The 22,908-nt window shown below is 44.2% G+C and overlaps 2 protein-coding genes across 4 annotated transcripts in view; one reads left to right on the forward strand and one right to left on the reverse strand.

Annotated features, from left to right (window-relative positions):
- The window catches only part of MIEF2 (mitochondrial elongation factor 2), a 41,843-nt gene extending 21,559 nt beyond the window's left edge, over positions 1-20,284 (reverse strand). Inside the window, exons 1-2 of one of the 2 annotated variants that reach the window (XM_078665180.1) lie at positions 19,970-20,105; positions 7,011-7,074 (exon numbers count right to left, since the gene is read on the reverse strand). In XM_078665180.1, the coding sequence (XP_078521306.1) occupies positions 7,011-7,063 (53 nt within the window). In that variant the 5' untranslated portion in view covers positions 7,064-7,074; positions 19,970-20,105. Of the gene's footprint in view, positions 1-7,010; positions 7,075-19,969 lie in introns of both variants that reach the window. The other variant, XM_078665181.1, reaches the window with a different exon arrangement.
- A 652-nt stretch (positions 20,285-20,936) lies between these two features.
- Positions 20,937-22,908, forward strand: part of FLII (FLII actin remodeling protein) — a 244,281-nt gene continuing 242,309 nt past the window's right edge. The window contains exon 1 of one of the 2 annotated variants that reach the window (XM_078665183.1): positions 20,937-21,165. In XM_078665183.1, the coding sequence (XP_078521309.1) occupies positions 21,103-21,165 (63 nt within the window). In that variant the 5' untranslated portion in view covers positions 20,937-21,102. The remainder of the gene's footprint in view (positions 21,166-22,908) is intronic. The other variant, XM_078665182.1, reaches the window with a different exon arrangement.

Consider the following 22,908-nt stretch of genomic DNA (forward strand, 5'->3'; position numbering starts at 1 on the left):
GCAAGAACACCCCACAATAATGCAAAGCAAACATGCATAATGACATCTCTTAGTAGTGGGCTCATAAGGAAGAGCAGTTACAACAACAGACAGGAGATATCAAAGCATACTGTGCCTATCGACAACTATGTAGATTAGTCTAATAAATGAATCATTAATGTAATGTTCTATATGCTACCCCCTATTGCAACGTCCTTTATTACCCTTCCTAAGAAGTCCTTTGTTTACCATCTTTCCTTGGTATACAACAGACCTGACTCAGACCAAGAGAAAATGTAAAAAGATTTTTTTTCTTACAATTAAAAAAAAAAATACAAAATAAAAAGGATTATGCTCATGGGCGTCTAGGAATACAGTCACCAATTGGGTGCATTTTCTTCACTACTGAGAGCCTCTTCCAGACCGTAAGCAAAAGGAACACTCAAGGCGGCATTTTGAAAAAGAGCCTTTTCATTCAAAGGCTATTGTTAAATCCAACAACATACCTGCAATGATCACCAGCAGCGATTCAAATTCACAACTCAACCTCCTTAATTGTCTAAATCACTGAAGCTTTAATTGTCTAGACTTTGCACCAAATCCACTGTTGAGAGTACTCCAAAACATACCCAGTTAGCACAGGCATCACCCATCATCTGAAACCTCTCGGGCTCAGTCGACCACTTTAACTACAAGTTGACATCTTAAATTTCCTTACCTGTGGCCGCTGTTTGTGTCTTGTTTGTTCCCAGCTTCCCCGGGCTCGGTTTGCCGCCACCAAGGTAATCATTTACATTATATGCAAAGAACAGTATTTACAAAGTAGATTTAGTTTCACCCCTTCTTTATGAGCTAAGGTCATCCACATTTGTATTTTCCAAAACCACTTCTAGAGCACAGATGTCACGTTTGGACAATGTATACATTCTGAAGAGAGCCCTCCAAGCTCCGACACTAATAACTGCAGTATTTCCATCTGACACATGATAGAGCCCTAAGAAACACCACCAACATGAGGCATAGGGTAAGAGTTGAGGATTCCATTTGGTATCACTGGGATCTTCCTTATAGAAAGAAAGACACCTGCCCCTGAAATTTTCCTCTGCACTCCTCTCTGGCTGAAGGAGCCTGCAGGATAACCACATGTTCAATTGTGCCAAAAGCCATCAAAAGGTCCGAAGGAACTAATAAGCATTGGTCATCTTCAAGCCAGACAATAAACGTATAATTCCCTGTTTTTTCAGTACCAGATCTTTGTTTGAAGCTTGAGTGATATGGGGAAAAAAGAAAGTTAGTCTGTTGCAGAGTGATGTATAAGTTTTATTGAGAAAGTATCCTCAGTGTTTTTCCTACGAGCGGTTTGGTCGCAGGCCGGATCCTGGAAAAGACAGAATTGTCTAAGTTAGGTTTCTTAGAGAGTTTCTGATTACAAAGAGGGAGTATAAATGGGAAACATCACCAAAGGAAAGTGTTGACTGGGCTAGGATAAGGTCTTCAGATGTAGGCAAGTGTTTAAGTAGGTTCGTTGCAATTCTCTTGTCTTTGGATCAGAAATCACAACGCTTCAACTGACAGAGAAGTGAAAGATTTGGATTGGAAAAAGAAAAGGGTACGGTTACTGTGCATGCAAGAGATCATCAGAATGCACAGAGCTATTCTTGTCACGAAAGAATTTTAAAATCTTTGTCACCAGTTTTGGAGAATGGGCAAGTGATAAACAGGAGGGAGCAGTTTTTCTGACTTTGAAATCTTCTCCATTCAAGGAGGGAGACTGTGAAATGAATGAATGAATGAAATGAAAAGGGGATTTATATAGCGCGGCTGCTGCCCGAGGGCGTCCAAGCGCTGAGTAGAGGGCGTAGTACTCTGAGGGGGAGAGGGGTACCTAGTTTCTAAAGAGGAAGGTTTTTAGTTCTTTGCGGAAAGAAGAGAGGATCTGGTTAGATCTTAGGGAGGGGGGGGAGGGAGTTCCAAAGTTTGGCAGCGTTGAGCTCAAAGGACCTGCCTCCTGCCCTGGATCTTTTGATTCGGGGGACTGCGGCAAGGCAGGCATTTGATGAACGAAGTTGTTTACCGGGGCAGTAGGGGGTGAGAAGGGAGTGGTTGATCTGGGGGCCAGCTCTATAGAAAGCTTGGTGGGAGATACAGAGGGCGTTGAATTTTATTCTTTCCCTGACAGGGAGCCAGTGGAGAGATTGAATCCCTGCCTTAACTGATTCTCTACGGGGTATCTGGAGTAGGGTCCGGGCTGCACAATTCTGGGTCCGTTGAAGCTTTTCTAATACGTATTCTGGTGCTCCCAAGTAGAGGGCATTGTTAAAATCAAGCAGAGATTGAATGAGGCCCTGAATGACGATTTGTTTGGCTTCAAAGGGGAGGATAGGAAGGATTTTTTTTAGCATCCGGATTAACCTAAAGCAGATTGCTGATGTTTTTGTTGCCTGGGTGTTAAAAGTCAGGGATATATCGAGCCAGACTCCTAAGCTCTTGATGTCCTCCTTCGGGGATGGGGGCAAGCCCAAGCAGGAGGGCCATAGCTGGGGGATGGTGGTGGGGAAAGGGGGACCGAGAAGCAAGATCTCGGTTTTATCCCCATTCAGTTTTAGTGAAGATGCCGTCATCCAGCATTTTATCTCTTCCATGCAGGAGGCCATGTTGACTTGCGGGAGCCCGCTGTTCTTCTGTGCCAGGGAGACAACGAGCTGGGTATCGTCCGCATATGATATGATCTTGATACCATATTGACGAACGATCCCAGCCAGCGGTCTCATGTACACATTGAACAGCGTGGGGCTTAGGGAAGAGCCCTGGGGCACCCCGCAGCTCAGAGGTTTGCTGGTGGAGCAGACATCGCCATCGAAGACCTGGAAGGTCCTTCCGCTCAAGAAAGATCTTAACCAGGCAAGAGCGTCTCCAGAGACTCCAAGATCGAGCAGTCGTTGCAACAGAGTTTTGTGGCACACCGTGTCAAACGCGGCGCTGAGGTCGAGGAGGACCACTGCCACTGATCCCCCTCGATCTAAGATCTTTCTAGATTCTTCCACCACGGCTAGAAGAGCTGTTTCCGTGCCATGTTTTGGGCGGAATCCTGTTTGGGTGACATCCAATAGGAAGTTTTCTTCGAGGTGTTTTGTTAGGTGGAGATTAACATGTTTCTCCAGTATTTTACTTGCCCAAGGTAACAAAGAGATGGGACGATAGTTGTTAGAGTTATTCACGTTGAGATTGGGTTTTTTCAATAGCGCTTTCACCATCGCCCGTTTCCATATGGGAGGCACGACTACCTTTTCCAAGGAACAGTTCAACAGCTCTAGGAGGGTGGGGAATATGATTTGGCTGGCCATGGTCATTGTAAGGGGGGGTGCTGGGTCAGAGGGAGAGCCAGATTTAATCTGTTGTGCGAGAATTTGAAGTGATTCCAGGTCCAATGGTGGAAAGTTGCTCATGGTTACTCGACACAAAAGTGTTATATCTGTTGAGAGCTGAGGCTCATTGATGTTTGGCTAGGGGGCAGAGGTGGTGAAGGAAGAGTATATATTGTTGATTTTTTGGTGGAAAAAAAATGGCTAAATTATTGCAACGGCCGATAGGGTTATTGGCTGACACTGCAGTGGGAGAAATTTTGGAGAGGGTTTTGACGATTTGATACATTTCTCTGGGTTTAGATCTGGCGGAGAGGATTTTTCCTCTGTAATAAGTGGATTGGGCTATAGTGATCCCAAGTTTGCATGCTTTTATGGCCTCCTTGTATCTGGATTTGTCAGTGGTAGTGTATTCAAGGCGCCATTTCCTTTCCGACCTTCTACGCTGACGTTTTAGTTCCCCAAGTTCTTCTGAATACCAGGGGGCCGTTTCTTGAGCTCTTTTTAATACTGTTTTCCTAATAGGGAGAACGGTGTCGAGAGAATCCTCGATCCATTTATTAAAGATTCCACTATCAAGTAGGGGGTCAAAGGTGAACGAGGGTTTTGTTGCCGTTAGTTGGTTGTCCCACTGTTCTAGAGGGAGTTTTGACCAGTTCCTCCTTGTACGTGAGGAAGGGGTGTTAGGAGTGACTTTGTGGGTGGACCAAGTGAGGGGGATGAGAATGTGGTCTGTCCACGGAAGGTGTGTGATGGAGCCAACCGAAAGGTTGGGACAGTTACTAAAGACAGGGTCGAGTAGATGACCTTTGTTGTGGGTAGGGGTTTTAATTAGTTGCTCCAGTTGGATGGCGGCTAGGCTGGAGACTAACTCATTGGCAATGTTGTCAGAGCGGTCGTCAAAGTGCATGTTTAAATCGCCAAATATAGTGTAGTTGGAAGAGGACATGGCAGGAACCGCCGCTTGCGAGGGTAGTGACATGTGAAAATTGTTCAGAGGTCCTGGGGGACGATACAGAAGTATCCCTGTTAGGCTGTCGTTAGGGGTGAATTTAAGGCAGAAAGACATGCTTTCACAGCCTGGGATCGGATACGGCGTGCAGTGACACTGATATGCGGATTTGTATATGACTGCAATGCCTCCTCCTTGTCGCTGGGTGCGGTCTCTGCGAGCAATCTGATAGCCAGGGGAAAGTGCTTGGACTACATCTGGATCGCAGTCAGGTGTTAACCATGTCTCGGTTAGTAGGACAGCGTCGGGGTTTTGCTCGTCAATTAGCAAAAAGATTTCTGCGCTATGTTTAGGCAGGGATCTGCAGTTTAGGAGAAGTATGGTGAAGTTTTGCTGTTCCGGGGTATGCCGGTGCGGTTTAAGAGTGGTGTTGCAATGAGGGCAGGAGATGGGGAGGGCCAGAGGGTGGTGGCGAAAATGACAGCGGGCTTCCTTGGGGGATTTAAGTTTGAGGAGTGCATTGATGCTATATTGAATCCTAGTGGGGGAACCAGGGGAGGTGGCCCTTGGCCCCTGTCGGCCGCGGACGGGCGCAGACGGGCTTGCCTTTGGCGCGCTGGCGGCCCGCGTCCCCTGCGCATCCTGGGAAGGCACATTTTTATGTTAAATGGGAGCGTGGCCTCACGGTTTGTGGGCGTGGCCTGCGGGCTTTCGGCGCAATGGCGGCAGTAGATTCTCCACCTCGCGGCAGCGTTCAGGTCGGCTGCGCGGGACTACTGAGATCGGTGAGGAGGGAGGGAGGGTGCTCAGGAGGAGTGGTACAATTAAAATAACACACAAGTAATTTTAAAAAATCAGATTGAAAATTAGCGTTTTTTCGCGTGCTCCCGGCTTCCGCCTCAGGAGTAATGCCTCTAAGTGGTTTCTGGCGTCAGCGCGCCTTTTGTAGCAGTGCAAGGGGGCGTGGCCTCACGGTTTGTGGGCGTGGCCTGTGGGCTTTCGGCACAATGGCGGCAGTAGATTCTCCACCCCGCGGCAGCGTTCAGGTCGGCTGCGCGGGACTACTGAGATCGGTGAGGAGGGAGGGAGGGTGCTCAGGAGGAGTGGTACAATTAAAATAACACACAAGGAATTTTTAAAAATCAGATTGAAAATTAGCGTTTTTTCGCGTGCTCCCGGCTTCCGCCTCAGGAGTAATGCCTCTAAGTGGTTTCTGGCGTCAGCGCGCCTTTTGTAGCAGTGCAAGGGGGCGTGGCCTCACGGTTTGTGGGCGTGGCCTGCGGGCTTTTAGCGCAATGGCGGCAGTAGATTCTCCACCCCACGGCAGCGTTCAGGTCGGCTGCGCGTCAGTATTTCTTTGCCATCTAAGGATATTCAAATAAGAAATTGAACGGGAGGAGCACAATCCTTCACAAGAGCTTGAATTCCTAATATTATCAACGTGCAATAAGCTACGCTGGCAAGGAAGAAGGCAGTGAAAACCGTATGCCAATTCAATCTGTCTCTTCAAATAGGCTGCAAACAGAAGAGCTCTTTTTGACCCAATCAGGAGTGGGATTTTGTGAGGAATAATGTCAGAGGAAACATACAAGAAACCAATCGTATGGCTAGATGGAGAAGAAAAAACTCAGTGGCAGTAAGAGTTCCGAAAACACGGCACATACTGACAGACAGTGGCTTAAGTGCCCACTTCAGAACAGGAAAGATGTCTTATTTAAAAAAAAATTGTGAAACCTATTGAGACAGAAGTGCCCTAAACTGACACTTACTTCAGAACAGCACAGGCTGTCTGTAGAATGCACTAACCCTCAACCATGAACATAACTTTCTACTTTAAGGAAGGTGTAAAGAATTCCAGGATCAGGTTAGCTAAGGGTAAGTGTGACTTACCTCAAGGAAACAGGAAAAATGGAAGCATCTGGAAATTGAGCCTTGGAAGTTCAGTCCATCAGTTACATCTATGAAGTGCAATCATTTTCAAGTACAAAACTCGAAGGGTGGATGGGTGAAAGAAGAAGAAAGAAAAAAAAAAAAAGAAACAGGCAAGGAAAAGTCTAATAATTCATCACACATTCATCAGCACCTCACTGGCCCTGTGCTCGAACTCACATACTTGCAGTCTACTGCGTGCTGTCAAAATTTTGAAAGCATTCATCTGCTGTGAAACACTAAATTCTAGCATGCTGAAACATCTTGTGTAGTGGATGTTCAAATGAGCCTTAAAAACAAACACTTTATTCACAAAGAAATGTCCAGGTGATGAAGAGAAATATAGTTTATCACAAGGATTTGTTGTGATTTGGGAAATCTATGCGACCAGGAAACAATACTTATTAGTGACGGAGGGAACAATAAGCAAGGAGATTAGGTCTCCTCGAAACATAGCTTGATGCATCGGTAACCAGGCACAAGGGAAATTTGTTTTTAATTATACAAAATAACAAAAGTTATCTGTATTATCATTAAACACATTAGACATTGTCAAAAAAATAAAGGATTTAATCTCTCAGCAAAAGGGACACAATTATTATTACCCAATCAACCAGTGAGGGGGACGCACCAATTACGAGTGTCAGTAAATTTCCCAGCAACCAATTAGCGTGATTTAGAAACAGCCATTTCGATAGGAAGAGAAAAAGCACCAAAATGCAGGTCCCCCAAAAAGTGATGCCCGTAAGGAAAGGTTAAAAAGGTCAAAGTAAATACTTGAATAATACCTTGTTGAAGCATTTTTGTGCTCAGGTTGGTCATCTTGAACTGAGTTGTTCATTTCTGCCCCTCCTTTTAAAAACAGGAAGTGATGTAGCAGTGAGGATTTTACGCTTAGCTCACTGATGATGCAAGACAGCCTCGTGTACTATGTAGATAATGAAATCCAGGAAATTACATGTGTTTTGGGGTACCTACAGAATATCCCCAGTACTGATGTGGTGGTTAGTAACAGTTTCCAGCAAGAAAAAAAAACACAGCTCTGATAATCATTTAAACAAAGTTATGAAAACGAGATTGGGGGCTGTGGCATCTCAGGTGGGGCAGAGGTTAAGGGAAGTGAGGGGTTGGAAATCATTTTAAAATAGGTTGTTAAATTGGTGATTTGCATACAATAAATATTTCACTGAATAAATATGTTAAAATTATATCAATATCGAATTATGGTAGAATGGTACAGGTGTGCTCATTAATAAACATAGTGATCTATTGTTTTATTAAAATCCTAACCATCACCCACAAACAGGGACAACATTGTTTCTTCAACTTCCTATTTTAAGGGTGTGTAGACTTCAACACAGCTAACTAGTGTCTGACCTGGTAAACAAAATACATTCATGTATTTCTTTATTTTTAAAAAGCACACAGACACATAAAAAGCTTGATGACGAAGCAGCAATATTGTACAGTACTGTCTGTCTCCTTTATAAAGCCTCTGGAGCCTTTCGAATGACTAGCGGTAGCTATTTTTAGGCAAGTTTTTATAATTACAAATCTGGTATGCAAATAACCACGCCTCAGCAACATGAAACTTTTGAACTTTGCTACAGGCCTCAAGGAGTTTCTTGCTGCTGAATACCATGTCCGACTGTAGACAAAAAAAGGTTGCATAAACAGCATGTTATTTCGTCAACTGTTAACGGAACGAAGACCAAAGACCAGTCAAGGGACAATACACTTAAATATTCCAGCGTGGGCACTTGGGCTATAGTACCAGTAATAAACGGGTCTTGCACTCACAAACAAGTTAAAATAAAGTACAAAATGTTGAGAGAAGCAGGGCCTAGGTTCTTGACTCACTTTATCTTCAGGAGTTTAGGAATATCAGACACTAATAGTGATCTGATTTCTGCGTTCGCTATAAACCAGAAAACAAAGAATAATGTTGTATTATACGGCTATGTTACACGTATTAGAATGGGATACAATCTGCCAATAGTATGGACATGCAGTGCCAACTATGAAATCTTTTTTTGTTTACGCAGCTACCAACGCAAGTGGTTTTAAAAGCACAGAAAGAATGTCACATGCAAAGTATGGCAGTCACTTGCAGTGCAAAACTATCACCAACAACCTGGTGCCAACCAACCAACCAACATTTTACATGAGTTTACTAGTGTGTGGACAAATCTTAATTCTTCGATCTTTACTTACTAAAAAAGTAACAAATGGTTGACACTGTACCTTTCCACAAAGCCCCTGGGCTGTTTTCCCTACCCGACAATGTTTTTAGAAACTCCTAAGAGGTCAATATCACCACTTCTGTGGTGAGCGTTGGCGTGCTGTTATTAATGTATTGATATTAAAACTAAACTCCACATGCTGGGACTTAGGCACCGAGCCAGAGTGATAGTGTTCACGATTACCACCACCTAGTACATGGGTACTCACAAACTTTCTCTCGGGGGCCAAATTTACAGTGTGGTTTGTGTCCAAGGGCCGCACCAGTGGGGGCGGAGCCAGTGGGGGAGGGGGCGGGGCTAGACTAACCAAAAAAAACTGACCATGAGGTTGATCACTGGTCCCTGCAGCGGACACCTTCGTCCACTGAGCCACCAGACAACTCTCTCTCTTGCTCTCTTTCTCTCTCTCTCTCTCCCTCCCTCTCTCACTCTCCCTTACTCTGTCCCCCTCCCTCTGTCGCCCTCCCTCTGTCTCCCTTTCCCTATCTCACTCCTTCACTCTGTCTCCCTTTCCCTATCTCACTCCCTCACTCTGTCTCCCTTTCCCTCTCTCACTCCCTCACTCTGTCTCCCTTTCCCTCTCTCACTCCCTCACTCTGTCTCCCTTTTCCTCTCTCACTCCCTTTCCCTCCCTCCCTTTCCCTCCCTCACTCCCTCACTGTCACTCTCTTTCCCTCCCTCACCCTCCCTTTACCTTCCTCCCTTTCCCTTTCCCTCCTTCCCTCTCACTCCCTCACCCGGTCTCCCTTTCCCTCCCTCACTTTGTCTCAACTTCAGGGATTCCGCACTCCTTGATTTGTTCCATAATTTGCCTGCAGTAAGAAGAATTCACATTTATTACCAGTGTATTAGTATTAGGCAGAAACTATTCTTGAATCAAAGCTAATAGGATCTTGAATGCAGTAGACTCAAGTGCAAGGGACTCTGCAGTAAAGCACATGGCACCCTCCTAAACTTCACATAGTTAAATATGAGTAAAGATAAGCATTTTAAAATTCGTAATGCTGCCATGATAACTTTATCGCCTACTTTCAGCTCTAATTTACCAATCCTGCAGGCTATACCAGTTATAGTTCATTCTTGTTCCAAACCTTTAACTTTGGTTGAGGGTAGCCAGTAAAGCCACTCCCTTTCCCTCCCTCACCCTCCCTTTCCCTTTTCCTCCTTCCCTCTCTCACTCGGTCTCCCTTTCCCTCCCTTTGTCTCACTTTCTTTCCCTCTCCCTCCCTTTCCCTCTGTCATCTCACCCTGCCTCTGTGTCAGCCCGGGCTGAGACAGCTTTGGAGCACACACACACACACACAGACAGCCGCACCGAGCGCATTAACAGGTCTTTAAAAGACCATTAACATGTTAATGAGGCTCTGTTGTTCACCTCTTAGCGCCCCTGCTCCACTCTAACTACGGCAGGAATCGCCCGGCCGGCCCCCACAGAGCAGCAGTCTCCGAGTCGCGCTTCTGCAACTTGTGTTGGCAGACACTATTTAAAAAAAATAGTAATAATTAAAACGCCGGTACAATATGTGCAAGGTCCGCGGGCCGCCAGGGAAGGCTTGCCGGGCCGCTGTTGGCCTGCGGGCCGTACTATGAGTACCCGTGGTGTAGTGCAATGATCTTATAAATTCCTGACCAAATCCTGCTCCTGTGATATACTAGGTCACGGGTACTCATAGTACGGCCCGCGGGCCAACAGCGGCCCGGCAAGCCTTCCCTGGCGGCCCGCGGACCTTGCACATATTGTACCGGCGTTTTAATTATTACTATTTTTTTTAAATAGTGTCTGCCAACACAAGTTGCAGAAGCGCGACTCGGAGACTGCTGCTCTGTGGGGGCCGGCCGGGCGATTCCTGCCGTAGTTAGAGTGGAGCAGGGGCGCTAAGAGGTGAACAACAGAGCCTCATTAACATGTTAATGGTCTTTTAAAGACCTGTTAATGCGCTCGGTGCGGCTGTCTGTGTGTGTGTGTGTGTGCTCCAAAGCTGTCTCAGCCCGGGCTGACACAGAGGCAGGGTGAGATGACAGAGGGAAAGGGAGGGAGAGGGAAAGAAAGTGAGACAAAGGGAGGGAAAGGGAGACCGAGTGAGAGAGGGAAGGAGGAAAAGGGAAAGGGAGGGTGAGGGAGGGAAAGGGAGTGGCTTTACTGGCTACCCTCAACCAAAGTTAAAGGTTTGGAACAAGAATGAACTATAACTGGTATAGCCTGCAGGATTGGTAAATTAGAGCTGAAAGTAGGCGATAAAGTTATCATGGCAGCATTACGAATTTTAAAATGCTTATCTTTACTCATATTTAACTATGTGAAGTTTAGGAGGGTGCCATGTGCTTTACTGCAGAGTCCCTTGCACTTGAGTCTACTGCATTCAAGATCCTATTAGCTTTGATTCAAGAATAGTTTCTGCCTAATACTAATACACTGGTAATAAATGTGAATTCTTCTTACTGCAGGCAAATTATGGAACAAATCAAGGAGTGCGGAATCCCTGAAGTTGAGACAAAGTGAGGGAGGGAAAGGGAGACCGGGTGAGGGAGTGAGAGGGAAGGAGGGAAAGGGAAAGGGAGGAAGGTAAAGGGAGGGTGAGGGAGGGAAAGAGAGTGACAGTGAGGGAGTGAGGGAGGGAAAGGGAGGGAGGGAAAGGGAGTGAGAGAGGAAAAGGGAGACAGAGTGAGGGAGTGAGAGAGGGAAAGGGAGACAGAGTGAGGGAGTGAGAGAGGGAAAGGGAGACAGAGTGAGGGAGTGAGATAGGGAAAGGGAGACAGAGTGAAGGAGTGAGATAGGGAAAGGGAGACAGAGGGAGGGCGACAGAGGGAGGGGGACAGAGTAAGGGAGAGTGAGAGAGGGAGGGAGAGAGAGAGAGAGAGAGAAAGAGAGCAAGAGAGAGAGTTGTCTGGTGGCTCAGTGGACGAAGGTGTCCGCTGCAGGGACCAGTGATCAACCTCATGGTCAGTTTTTTTTGGTTAGTCTAGCCCCGCCCCCTCCCCCACTGGCTCCGCCCCCACTGGTGCGGCCCTTGGACACAAACCACACTGTAAATTTGGCCCCCGAGAGAAAGTTTGTGAGTACCCATGCACTACACAATATACTAGATGCTCTAGCCATCCCCCACAGCTGAGAATGGGGTCAGACAAGGTCACATGTGAAAAGTCTATAAACCATATAGATACAACTCATCGTTTTCAATATTCCTAGCACATTTTGGAGAACCCAGACACGTGTTTGGGGTGGGCACACAGTAAATAAGCAATATGTGGCACCATTTAAAAAATGGTTCCGAGAGATTTGTTCGAAAAAAGTGCATTCATTCTAGTACCAAAAATTGCACCTTTGTATGGGTGTATATAAAAATCAAACTTAAAAAAGAGCAAGACACACTCACATATTGCTAAGGATTAAATGAAGTGCTCTTCCACCTCTTCAGTTACGTTCAGCACTTGAAGGCATGGCTTAAAGTGCTATACAAATAATCATCATACCATTAAGTGCTGGTCCTCTACATGGCGCTTCTGCTTTATGGAGGGAGCTGGATATAAATGAACCCAAACAAAAGTTATATGCTGCATGTAGCAGAGTTAGCTCCATTTGGGAAATTAACTGCGAGAAGAAATTAGTGAAGGATTATCTTTAGTCCTTTTATTCAGATTATATTCACAGAACTCTACTGCTCAAAACTCCACCCCATGCCAAGGGACAGGACCCCTCAAAATAACATTTACTTCATAAAGTTTGTCTGAAGCTTGCTGTGATGCGTTTTGGAATACCTAAAAGAGGGCCAATCCAATATTCACTTTGAGGATTGTTTAACAGACATTCTTGATTTGAGCATTGATAAAGCGCACATCTGCCCATGGGCGTCTAGGCACAAATACCAGGCAGTACAGCAAGGTTGCCGATGAGACAGAGTAAGAAAAAAGTTATTTGATGAAGAGCTACGTTTTTTTTTTATTATTTTCATTTCAAATACAGATATATGATCAGCAAATACACATTTGAAAACTTAAATAAAAAGTGAAACATAAAAATACATAATACATTTATAAATTAAGCCCCGTCTGCCGCATATATTGAGATAAATACACCAGCAACCAGTCTCTGAACAATAGGACAGGCGGGGTCCACTCTAAAATCATACATTAAATCTTCAGTACGAAAAGAATAATTAACCCCCGTTCCATAAAATAAACAAAAGAGAAAGAAAAACAAATCAGAAGAAACGAATCAATCGTAGTACATCAAAGGACACATAGTTCAGACTCCACAAAGTTCTTTAGCAGTATGTTGAACAGTCAAATATCTTCCGCAGTGTTTCTAGGTGTGTAGCCCGTCCCTTCCAGTATCACCTATAATCTAGACTCCTATGTGGACTTATGCAACAAGTATGCCCTGAGTGGTTCTCAGATATCTTTTGGTCTCGAACCGACCGGTAATTCTTCAGCATATGTAGTGAGATTATCTCGACAGTATACCAGGTCTGACATCCATGCTTTGATCATAGGTTTGCGTTTGCTGCCCCATGTTATGGTTACCCTACGTGCTGCTAATAATAGCGCTAGACGTATAAACACCCCATTCACTCCTTTGATGTGTGGCACACAGCAGAGCAGACACACAAGTGGATTGCGTTGAATATCCACAGCTACCACCTCACCCAAGCAACCAATCACCATCTCCCAGAATTCACCCACCTTCCGACATTCCTACGCCAGATGCAGAAAATCAGCCCCATCCTGCCCACATCGGTCACAACATGCGGACGCACGCAAGCTGTACTTTTGGAGTCGTGCCAGAGTATAATATACTTGGTGTATGTACTTGAAATGTATAATTCTAAGATTTCTATTCATACTGAGCTTCTGTCAGACCACAAATATACATCCAGTCCACCTCTGTAATAGGATCCGATAAACATTCGTTCCATCTGTCCCAGCTTTTATCCACAGTCCCCACAGTTTCTTCCTTAATCTGCTTGTACAGCTTCGAGATCAATTTTTTATTAGCAGGATTGGTGAGTACGAACTGTAGAGATAACAATGTAGGAGGTTCTCAGGGATATTCAGTATAGTGGATACGGGCAGCATGTCTCAGTCTGTGCATGGCAAATCTAAATAGCAGCGACTGATTGCTGACATATTGAAGAGCCTTCTGCGTAAGAAAGACACCATTCGGGTATACATCTTGCATGTGCCTGATACCAGCTTCTTTCAATAATCGCATGGATGGGCCCTCAGACGTGACCGACATAGCCGCATGATGCTCCAAGTGCAGTGCTGGTGCATACAGTGGCAATTTACCCGCTAGTCTTCCCTATCTTCTGCCAGGCCGAAACCGTAGCATCAACTGTGTTAATCTCAGACTTTGGCGGGCCCCGAGTGCGGTGAGTGATTATACTATGCAGTGGGATTGGGGCCGCATCCCCTTCCTCCACCGCGACATGTGGCGTGAACGCGTGGGGCCCATACCAATAGAACATATGTTGAGCTTGTGCACTGAGGTAATAAATATAGAAGTCAGGAGCGGCAAAACCTCCCTTTTCATACCCTTTCGTCAGTCGTCCACTGTACCCGTGCAGTTTTACCTCCCCAAGCCAGACGGATTAATTGATTACAGAGATTCCTAAAGAACTCCATCGAGAGCACAACTGGAATATTCATAAAAAGATACAGGAATCGGGGCAGAACAACCATTTTAATCAGGGCAATGTGATCTGCTAATGATAGTGGCAATGTTATCCAGGTGTCCACCATATCCTCAAATTTCAAGCTCGCTCTCCCATAGTTCTCCCCGATTACCACGTCTGGGTCGCGGTGTATCCAAACCCCCAGGTATTTAACGGGGTCCGTGGACCATACCAATGGGAACTCTAAGTGAGGTTGATGAAGAGCTAAGTTGTTAGTGCTTTCCTAAAGGCTAGAGGTGTTGGGCTGTTCTTTATGCGGGCTGGGAGTATGATCCAGGTTTTAACAGTCCCTACCAGGAAACTTCTTCCACCCCAACGAGCTTTCTTAAATCTGGGTGTTTGTAGAAGTTTGCAATGGATAGATCTTAGGTTTCTGGGAGGAATGTTTTTACCATCTAACCTTTAATTTAAAAAAATGTAACTTGTAAAGCCCATTATTAGGCTTATAATTTTTTTCTTGATCATTATCTTTTAAATATTTATGTTGCTCTTTCTTGGTCTTCTTGTTTGAAAACAACGCATATGCTGGTAAGAAGCAATGTAATTTAATGCATCTGCTACAAATGTTTGAGTGCAGACTGTACATCATAGACTGGAAATCCAGCACAGGTGACTCAACGTGTCATCTTTCTGATACTGATAAAATTAATCTGCGGCGAGCTGGGCAACAGTAACAAAGCCACAAGGCTTCGGTTTCAGGTTTTATATACACAAGTATCCTCTCCAAGTTACTCAGCAGTTTAATGTAGATGCGACACCTTTTCTCTGACTTTTATGATTTGTTATGGTCTCATGGGATAAAATATGAAGCGTAATCAGAGCGATCTTATTGAAACATCAGGCTAAACTATTCTTTCGGTATCGCCACGCCATTTACGTATTTTAATGTTTGCCTTTGTTTGATAGCTCTGGTAGTCTGTTATTAAACACAAGTCTTAGTGTTAGAACTATCTAGTCATCTACTGTCCATCCTACCATATTCACCTGAGCAGAATGAATGTCTTAGCAACCCTGCTGGGACTCAAACTGGCAAACTGTAGTTTATTCACATCTGGAATAAGCTCAGTAGCTACTGAACAAGAACATCGATTTCCTGTGGTTCATATGGTATTATTGTTTTTCCCAGATTTATGTTTTAAGCATATTTTAAAACATCTTCAAAATCCTGCCTCTACATCAGACACAGATCTTAACTACCATTCCAGCATCGACCTGTTCCGTCTCTTGGACTGGATTCAGTTGGCCTATTCTCGAACGACACCATTATATGTATATCAAAAGCAATGTTTATCAGGTTACTTACTGGTCGATAGTGTGATTCCACATAAAATGTTTTATTACAGTTGAAGACGATCAAGTTAAATGCAAACATCTTCAGGCCATCCCAAGTATGAGCTCTGAAGATCCCTGTGCCAGGCTAGTGTTTCATAAACTGTACATAAAAATTTCTTTTACACCATGTTCTAGTATTTTACCTTGTACTGCAGTAGAGCTTAGAGGGTGCTATATATGCACACCTGAGTTTCTCCTTTTCTGCACCAGACCTTTCTACAACAAAATGTAATGACTGAAAGTGTTCGCCCCAATCAAAAAAGCACACTTTTCGAAGTTGTGGTGACTAGGAATTCTTAAAAGAGATAAAGTAATTTTATTAAACTTCTGTATTATTCGATCCTGTGCTTTGGTGGCTGTGTGTATACTGCAAAACAAATAAGATCACTTAACATAACATATATATTTTTTAAGCGCACATCCACCCCCGGAGGGGCATCTTGGCATTGAATAACAGATGCTTATTGTTACCCAACTCAATGGTACTCATTCTATCGACCTCAGAAAGGATGAGAGGCTGAGTGGACCCGCTGGGATTTCAACCTGTGACCATGAGGGCGAACAACAGGCCCCTGCAGTGGATGCATTAGTCCACTGAGACATCATACCCGGCGTACTCATCTATAACTGAAAATGTTCATGTATGTTAGACATCACCAATGCGAGGACATGGTCCTCATTAGCGCTGTGACATCCAGGCTGGACTGGATGTAATGGGCATTTCCAAGGGAGACAGTAAGGGTGGGGGCTGGTTTTGTGTACTAGGGGGGCAGATTTGTGTACAGTGCTGAAAAAATAATCCCCTCATTACCACTCTTCAAGCCTCCTGTGGAAACCATGTTTTGAAATTTGTTACAAGTTTCAAAAGCGCCCACTGCAGAGTTCCTTGTATATCCAGTAGTTTTCAGGCAACAATAAAAGTGTCAAGATATATGTGGTGATAAATATTGCTGCTGGAGAGAACTCTTGAGTTTTGCTAGTGGCAGTATTGACTCATCTAAAGAAATGGAGATGTACTATATATGCCTGTTGTAAAGTATGTCTACCATGCAGATCAAAGAACTGTATTAAGTGGGTCACTGCTTTTGTCATCGAGATCATTTTGTTACTTGAAGTTCATAAGTCACAGCACAGTGAATTATGAACTGCCATTAACGAGCTGCATGAAAACTGCTTTTTACAGGTTACAAAAATATGTTTTTCCCCAGTCTTTCATTATCCTAACGTTGCTAATGTTTCTAAAAGGGGTTTGTTTGGGTACAAATACATTCTTATTAGTAAAGTCAACCCCAGTCACTGTGGTATGTTTTAAATCCTGAGTCTGTACTTCTCTACGCCAAACACTCTTAGAAAATGCCTACTAGTATGGATGAGACGCGATTTCTACAGCTTTTAGTCCCCCTTTGTCTTTTGTAATATTTTCTATACACTGATTTACACACATCTGATTCATTGCGTGTGTGAATTAAACTGCTCTGACACCCTACACTGGTATGAAAAGGCAATTAAACAAATTAAATATATGTGAGAGAGGGGCTAGGGATAGATGTGTGGCACTGTTGGGAGGGTGATAGTGAGGGAATCATTGAAGGGCCCCAAAGACTGTGACACTTTCAGCATCAGAGCTGAAGCAGGTACTGGCCCTCCCTCAGCTAGAAGGCCCTATCCGCAAATTAGAGAGGTGACCTAGTCTTCCAGATCAGGCCTCAGAAACTCTGGGGGTAACAAATGGCCATCGTGAAGGTCTAAATTGCCTTTTCAGACTTTCCAATGTTAATCACCTAGCAATTCGGTAGGTTAGGAATATATGAATTGTAAATCACAGTAATACAAGTTGTGGTGCGATTATAGGGTGCCATGATTGACAAATGTCTTTCCTTGTTAATTCATCAATACAGAAATCGACATGCCTACAGTGTTTGTTTGTACAATGATAGCGTGCCTCATTGAAAGAGAGCTTTAACTGCACATTGACATTTTATATGCAGACTTTCTAATTGGACCTATAACCCACACAGGTAAAAAAAAAAAGCCAAATTATTATTCTTTAAGTAGCTAGGTATCCTGGTGCACTGCAAGGTCATCAATAATATTATTTAATTCCTCAAACCACTTCAAAGATATCTGTCAGCGCATCTCTCTCCCAGGGCACGTTTCCAGATCGCCTAAAGACAGGGCAGGTTACCCCAATCCCAAAAAAACCAAATGCTGACTTGTCTGAACTCAACAATTTTAGTCCTATTACTAACACTAGCAAAACTACTAAATAAATGCGTACACTAACAACACTGCAACCACATCGAACAGCTTCAGCTTCTTGGCCATTGCCAATCTGGCTTCAGAACAGGTCATAGCACTGAAACAGCTCCGATACACATTATAGATGACATCTTGGGACACTCAATCAGAACAAACTCTGTCTGCTTATAATCCTTGATCTTTCCTCTGTGTTTGATATGGCCCACCATGATAAGACCTTTTGGAGAAAAGGATGGGTTTATCTGGTCCTGTCTCAAGTTGGTTTTCCTCTTTCCTTCATAATAGAGCTCAATGAGTCAAAGTCAATTAAACCCTGTTGGACATTACTCCTGTCTCAATTGGAGTACCTCAAGGAACCACACGCGTACCCACGCTATTCAACTTGTTCATGGAACCACTCACTGAAATACTTTCACACTCAAATAAGCAGTAACACATGTATGCGGATGACACACAATTACACTTGAAATGTTCCTCACCTGAAGATATCAAAACTCTTAATTGTACCCTACGTAAAACCCAACAATGGTTAACCCGCAATCACCTTTTGCTCAACACCCTCAAGGTGGAATTTCTCCTTATCAGCCCCTACAATCTCTTCTTCCATAGATGAATGGCTCAAACAGCATTCAACTGCGCCCTACATGTTGTTGATTCTACTAGATTGTTACGCATTTCGTTGGACAAATACCTGAATTTGCAAGATCACATTAGTGCATCTACCAGAGGAACCAATTTCCATTTGAACACTAAGGGTAATCAAAACCTTTTTACCCCCAGATGACTTTCAGCTAGCAGTCCAAGCCATAGTCATCTTCCCCCTAGACTATGGGAGTACCACTCTTGCAGGATTACCAAAGTCATGCTGGCTCCATTAAGGTGGAATTCTAAACTCATCATGGGATCCAGTAAACACAACCACATTACACCTGACCTGAAACATTTCAAGTGGCTCCCGTTTGCAGCTAGAATTCAGTTTAACCGCATGCGTGCGGGCGGAATTCCGCCCGTACGCTGGGTTTTGCGAAAGCGCATGTTACGTGACGAGCTGGGCTCGTCATGAGCGTGCGAGGAGGCTACGCCATGACGAGCCCAGCTCGTCATGAGCGTCGAAGGGGTTAAGATAGCCTGCATGACCCATAAAGAATCTTCATCACAATACTCCCATCTACCTGGCAAAAAAACTACTATCGGGTGGGAGTCACTCCCTGAGAAGCTCTAACTCTATTGTTGAAACCACAGAAGTTCAACAACAAGAAAACGTATAAATCACTCATGTTCTGGTCTTGCACCTAGAATATGGAATGCAATTCCTTTTGAAACAAGATCTAATCTTCCGACTACCTCCTTCAAAAAAGAATTTAAATGGCTGTTGCTGAATGGATACCTTCAGCATTAGTCCTTTCACCAAGTCGGACAATATTTCCTATATACATTTCTGTATCCTGAGTATTCTAAGCCGTATGTTTTCACTGTATTTATTTTCTTTCTTACCTGTTCTTTTTAGTTTTTGCTGTTACAACTATCTGCTATTTGTACAACATACTGCCAACTGTATTTTTGCCTGTATTTCGGTGTTTAAGTTGTTCTGCTATTTGTACAGCGCTCTAATACCCGGACGGTTTATGTTCACACTATATAAAACTCCTTAAATAAATAAATCACCATTTACTATGCTTTAAAATCTAATACAATTGAATACATAATGAAAAATGTGTTGTAGATGGCACCATTTTTTCTCAAATTTTCTTAGGGAAAGAACCCCCACAAACCCCCCCTTGTACTGGTCAGGCTTGCTCGCTACTCATTATACGGGTACTGGTCTGACAAACGTTGCCAGGGCTACTTTGGTTTCCCCGTCCGGCCATGGTGACATCCGGGTGACTAAAGAATCGTTTGGTTCGAGAGTAAATTTCAAGTTTTAAACATACAAATATTTTTTTCAAGGTGGAGAGGTTACGATATAACAAAGATGACGGTGTGGGTATCATTATTTGAACTAAGAAATACATTCTAAAATAGCATCTTTTTGATCGTGTGTTTAGTTTCACGTCCCAAACCGTTACAAGCAGCGGTTTCATATTTTAAGAAGTAGGGTGACATTATACACTTAAATCTTCTTGAAGATGAACTTTTCAATGAAGAAGCAACACGTTTGGGGGGATATCTATTGTGAATAATTAGTCCTACGCAGCTCTGCTTACCCACCATATCAACCCCAGCGTGCGCAGCTCTACTCACTTTATCAGCAGGAGCACATCACCTTCCTCGTCAACTGGTGCCCGGTTACGTACAGACGAAGGTCTCTTTAAACATCAGCGACCCGTTTGTAGCTACACTACAACCGACGGTCACTTTAGTCTGAGGACAACCCTCTTCCGCTATTCTGAATAGGCATTTCCGGCTTGACTTGATTACATGAATAGGTTCTCCGAAGTCCCCCGGGGGCACGAAGGCTCTGAATAGTTCACTTGATTTGACAGAGGTATACTCTTCAAAGTCCTCCAGGAGAACTGAAAAACTCATAAGGTGCGCTGAGCTACACGATAGATTTATGACGCACGCCTCCTTGGGGGCATGTAAACACTAACCAGCCAATAAGCGTTGTTACATTGAGCACATAGTTTCCAAAGACGTCACCTCAATGAGGAACTTGACGGTTCCTGCACACTAGACCGCGCACCTCTGTTTCAGAGTCAGGCGTCAACCTTGTTAGGGGTATTTGTAAACCCCTGACTATATAACTGTTGAAATGCTTAAGCCTAACCGAAAGAGGAACAGCGTCCCTGGATCAATATCGCTGGACTCTCTTCACAAGCAAGCACGGGACACGAGAGAAGAGCTACCATGATATGTAGATTTGGGAAAATAAGTGGAATCTTTGTAGATTGTAGTCTACATTGAGTACACCGTATTACCATTAAAAAGAGTGCTAGATATATGTAAAGACGTCTAGATAACGCCCCACCGACATTTCGAGCACAATAGGCAGTCCATAGTGTGCTATATTATTTTAGACACATAAACAGTTTAATGTATCCTGTCCCATTTTAGCTGTCTCGCAGATTACATTGTGATTTCTATCGCTGCTTTCCAAGATTTTTCTTTTATTCAATGTTGCAACAGCTGCTCAGTGAGTGGCTCTGATAAAAGTCCTAGGAAGATCCAAAATGCACAAGCCAAATATAGTTCTTTCTTCTACGCATGCGCAGTTGATGAAATAGCACAACGCTACAGCCGGCGTACAAGTCTGTCCCTCCCTGCCCACAGTTACGGAACCCCGGCCGCGGCCCAGCTATCTTTAGGTCTGTGTCATCCCCGCACACACCCTGGTGGGAGCAGCGGCGGACAGCGCTGGGTGCCGGGACGCAGAGATGGCATCCACCGGGGTGCTCCCCTTCATCAGAGGAGTTGATCTGAGCGGTAACGACTTTAAGGTGAGAACGGCAACTACCTGCCTCGCCAGCCCTACCGGCATGTTGAGTTTGGGGTGCAGGAAATATAAGGAGGGTGAGGCCCGGTCTATGTCCTGCCCTTGCATTGCAGAACATTGTCTAAGACGTAGTAGTCTACTTTTGTAATGTCCATGATAGGGATATGTCAATGTGCCTCGTGCCACTCTCTGAGTTGTTGATATTTTTGTTTTGTTTCTTACGAGCTGGTATTTGTAGTTTTGCAATATCTACACTGTTGGGTTGTTAACTCTTAACAGGGGTCATCATGAAACCTATATTAAATGAAATCTTTCAGTTGCAGTCCCGATTTTTATCAGATGAAGTACATTCTACTAAACAACCCGTGTTAATGGTTTCTGAAATTGAAGACACAAATGGGCTTTGCTTTCTTGGCGTCATTGAGTCACCTGGTTCCATTCTGCGTTGCAAGCGTGCTCCGGGGTGTTTACGTTGGCAGTGTTTAGCTATGAACCCTTCCCAATATATGTTTATGGACATTTTGGCGCAAGTTAGTGGCAAGGACCGGGTCACTTTCTTAAAATATGTATTTCTTTGCTGTCCGTCTTCGAGCTTACTGCTCAGTAGCAGGTGTTCGACAGGTTACCTGGAGGTAATGATTGTCAGTAATGTGGTCGTCAATTGGAGTGTTTAGGGCGTATATAAGACGCAACTTTTAGACTGCACTCTTCCTTTTGGTAAATCGTTTTTTCTTGGCACTAAGTGTAGACTCTTTTTATACTATCCTGATGGTGTGGAATGCAATTTGGCATGTTTTTTTTTACATTTCTCTCTGTATGTGGAACGCGAGTAGATTGTCGTCCAACCGATTCACTCCCCCTGATTGTTACTATCTACACGAGATATTAAACCTGCCTGAGGTGGGGTTTCCTAAATAGTTGAATGTTTTCGCAGCATGCAAACCAAACAGGGCAGTGATCAGTATTCCAGTCAGAGGCTTCTAGCCAAGATAGCTAAGTTGTCAACTAGTAGCAAAATGGGACCCCGAGATTTCAGCACAGTTAGGGTCTTACTTGTTTCTCAGATCTGTTGGATGTTTGCTGTCCTAGGGCACTAGACCACAGCTGCTGGGCTGAGGAGTTGCTGTATCTGCTTTGTTTCAGTTTTTCCCAGGATGAAGTCCACGTCAGCGACTCCCTTTGCAGGTACGGGTGTTGAAGCCCCCACCCAAACAGCAGTGCATCTCATGCCACTGTTGCTTTCAGTGGCAGTCAGAATTAGGAGGTATAGTGGTTAGGGAAGGCTGGAAGTACAGTTGATGCTCGTGAGCTGGACATGAGTGATGCGACCAGTTATGGTTGCATTACTGACATCCGGGATGTCCTCTGACGGTTAGGCACAGAGCTTCACTTGCGGTTGAGGTCTTCTTAAGCTCTTCCATTTATTTTCTTGGACAATAGAAAGGTCTCTCAGGGACTTCGAGAGAGGTGAGAAAGTCTTCTTCCACGGCTTTGCGTTTTGTCACGTTTGGGCAGTTTCAGTAGCACTCCAGTCTTGGTATGGACTTTTTGCACAAGAGAGTAGCTGGTCCTCACAACAAGAAAACACAACTGTGCCTCAAGGTTCTGGTTGTTGACTCCTAACTAAGCACAACAACCATGGGCTTTTCCATAATTGTAGAACCTATCTCTGGCTCTTCGTAGATAGAAAATACAGGGTTCTGATCCTAGTTCAGTCTTTGTGTACGGATGCTCAAACAGCTGTAGG

Source organism: Lissotriton helveticus, chromosome 10, assembly GCF_964261635.1.
Source record: "Lissotriton helveticus chromosome 10, aLisHel1.1, whole genome shotgun sequence".
NCBI classification, from domain to species: Eukaryota; Metazoa; Chordata; class Amphibia; order Caudata; family Salamandridae; genus Lissotriton; species Lissotriton helveticus.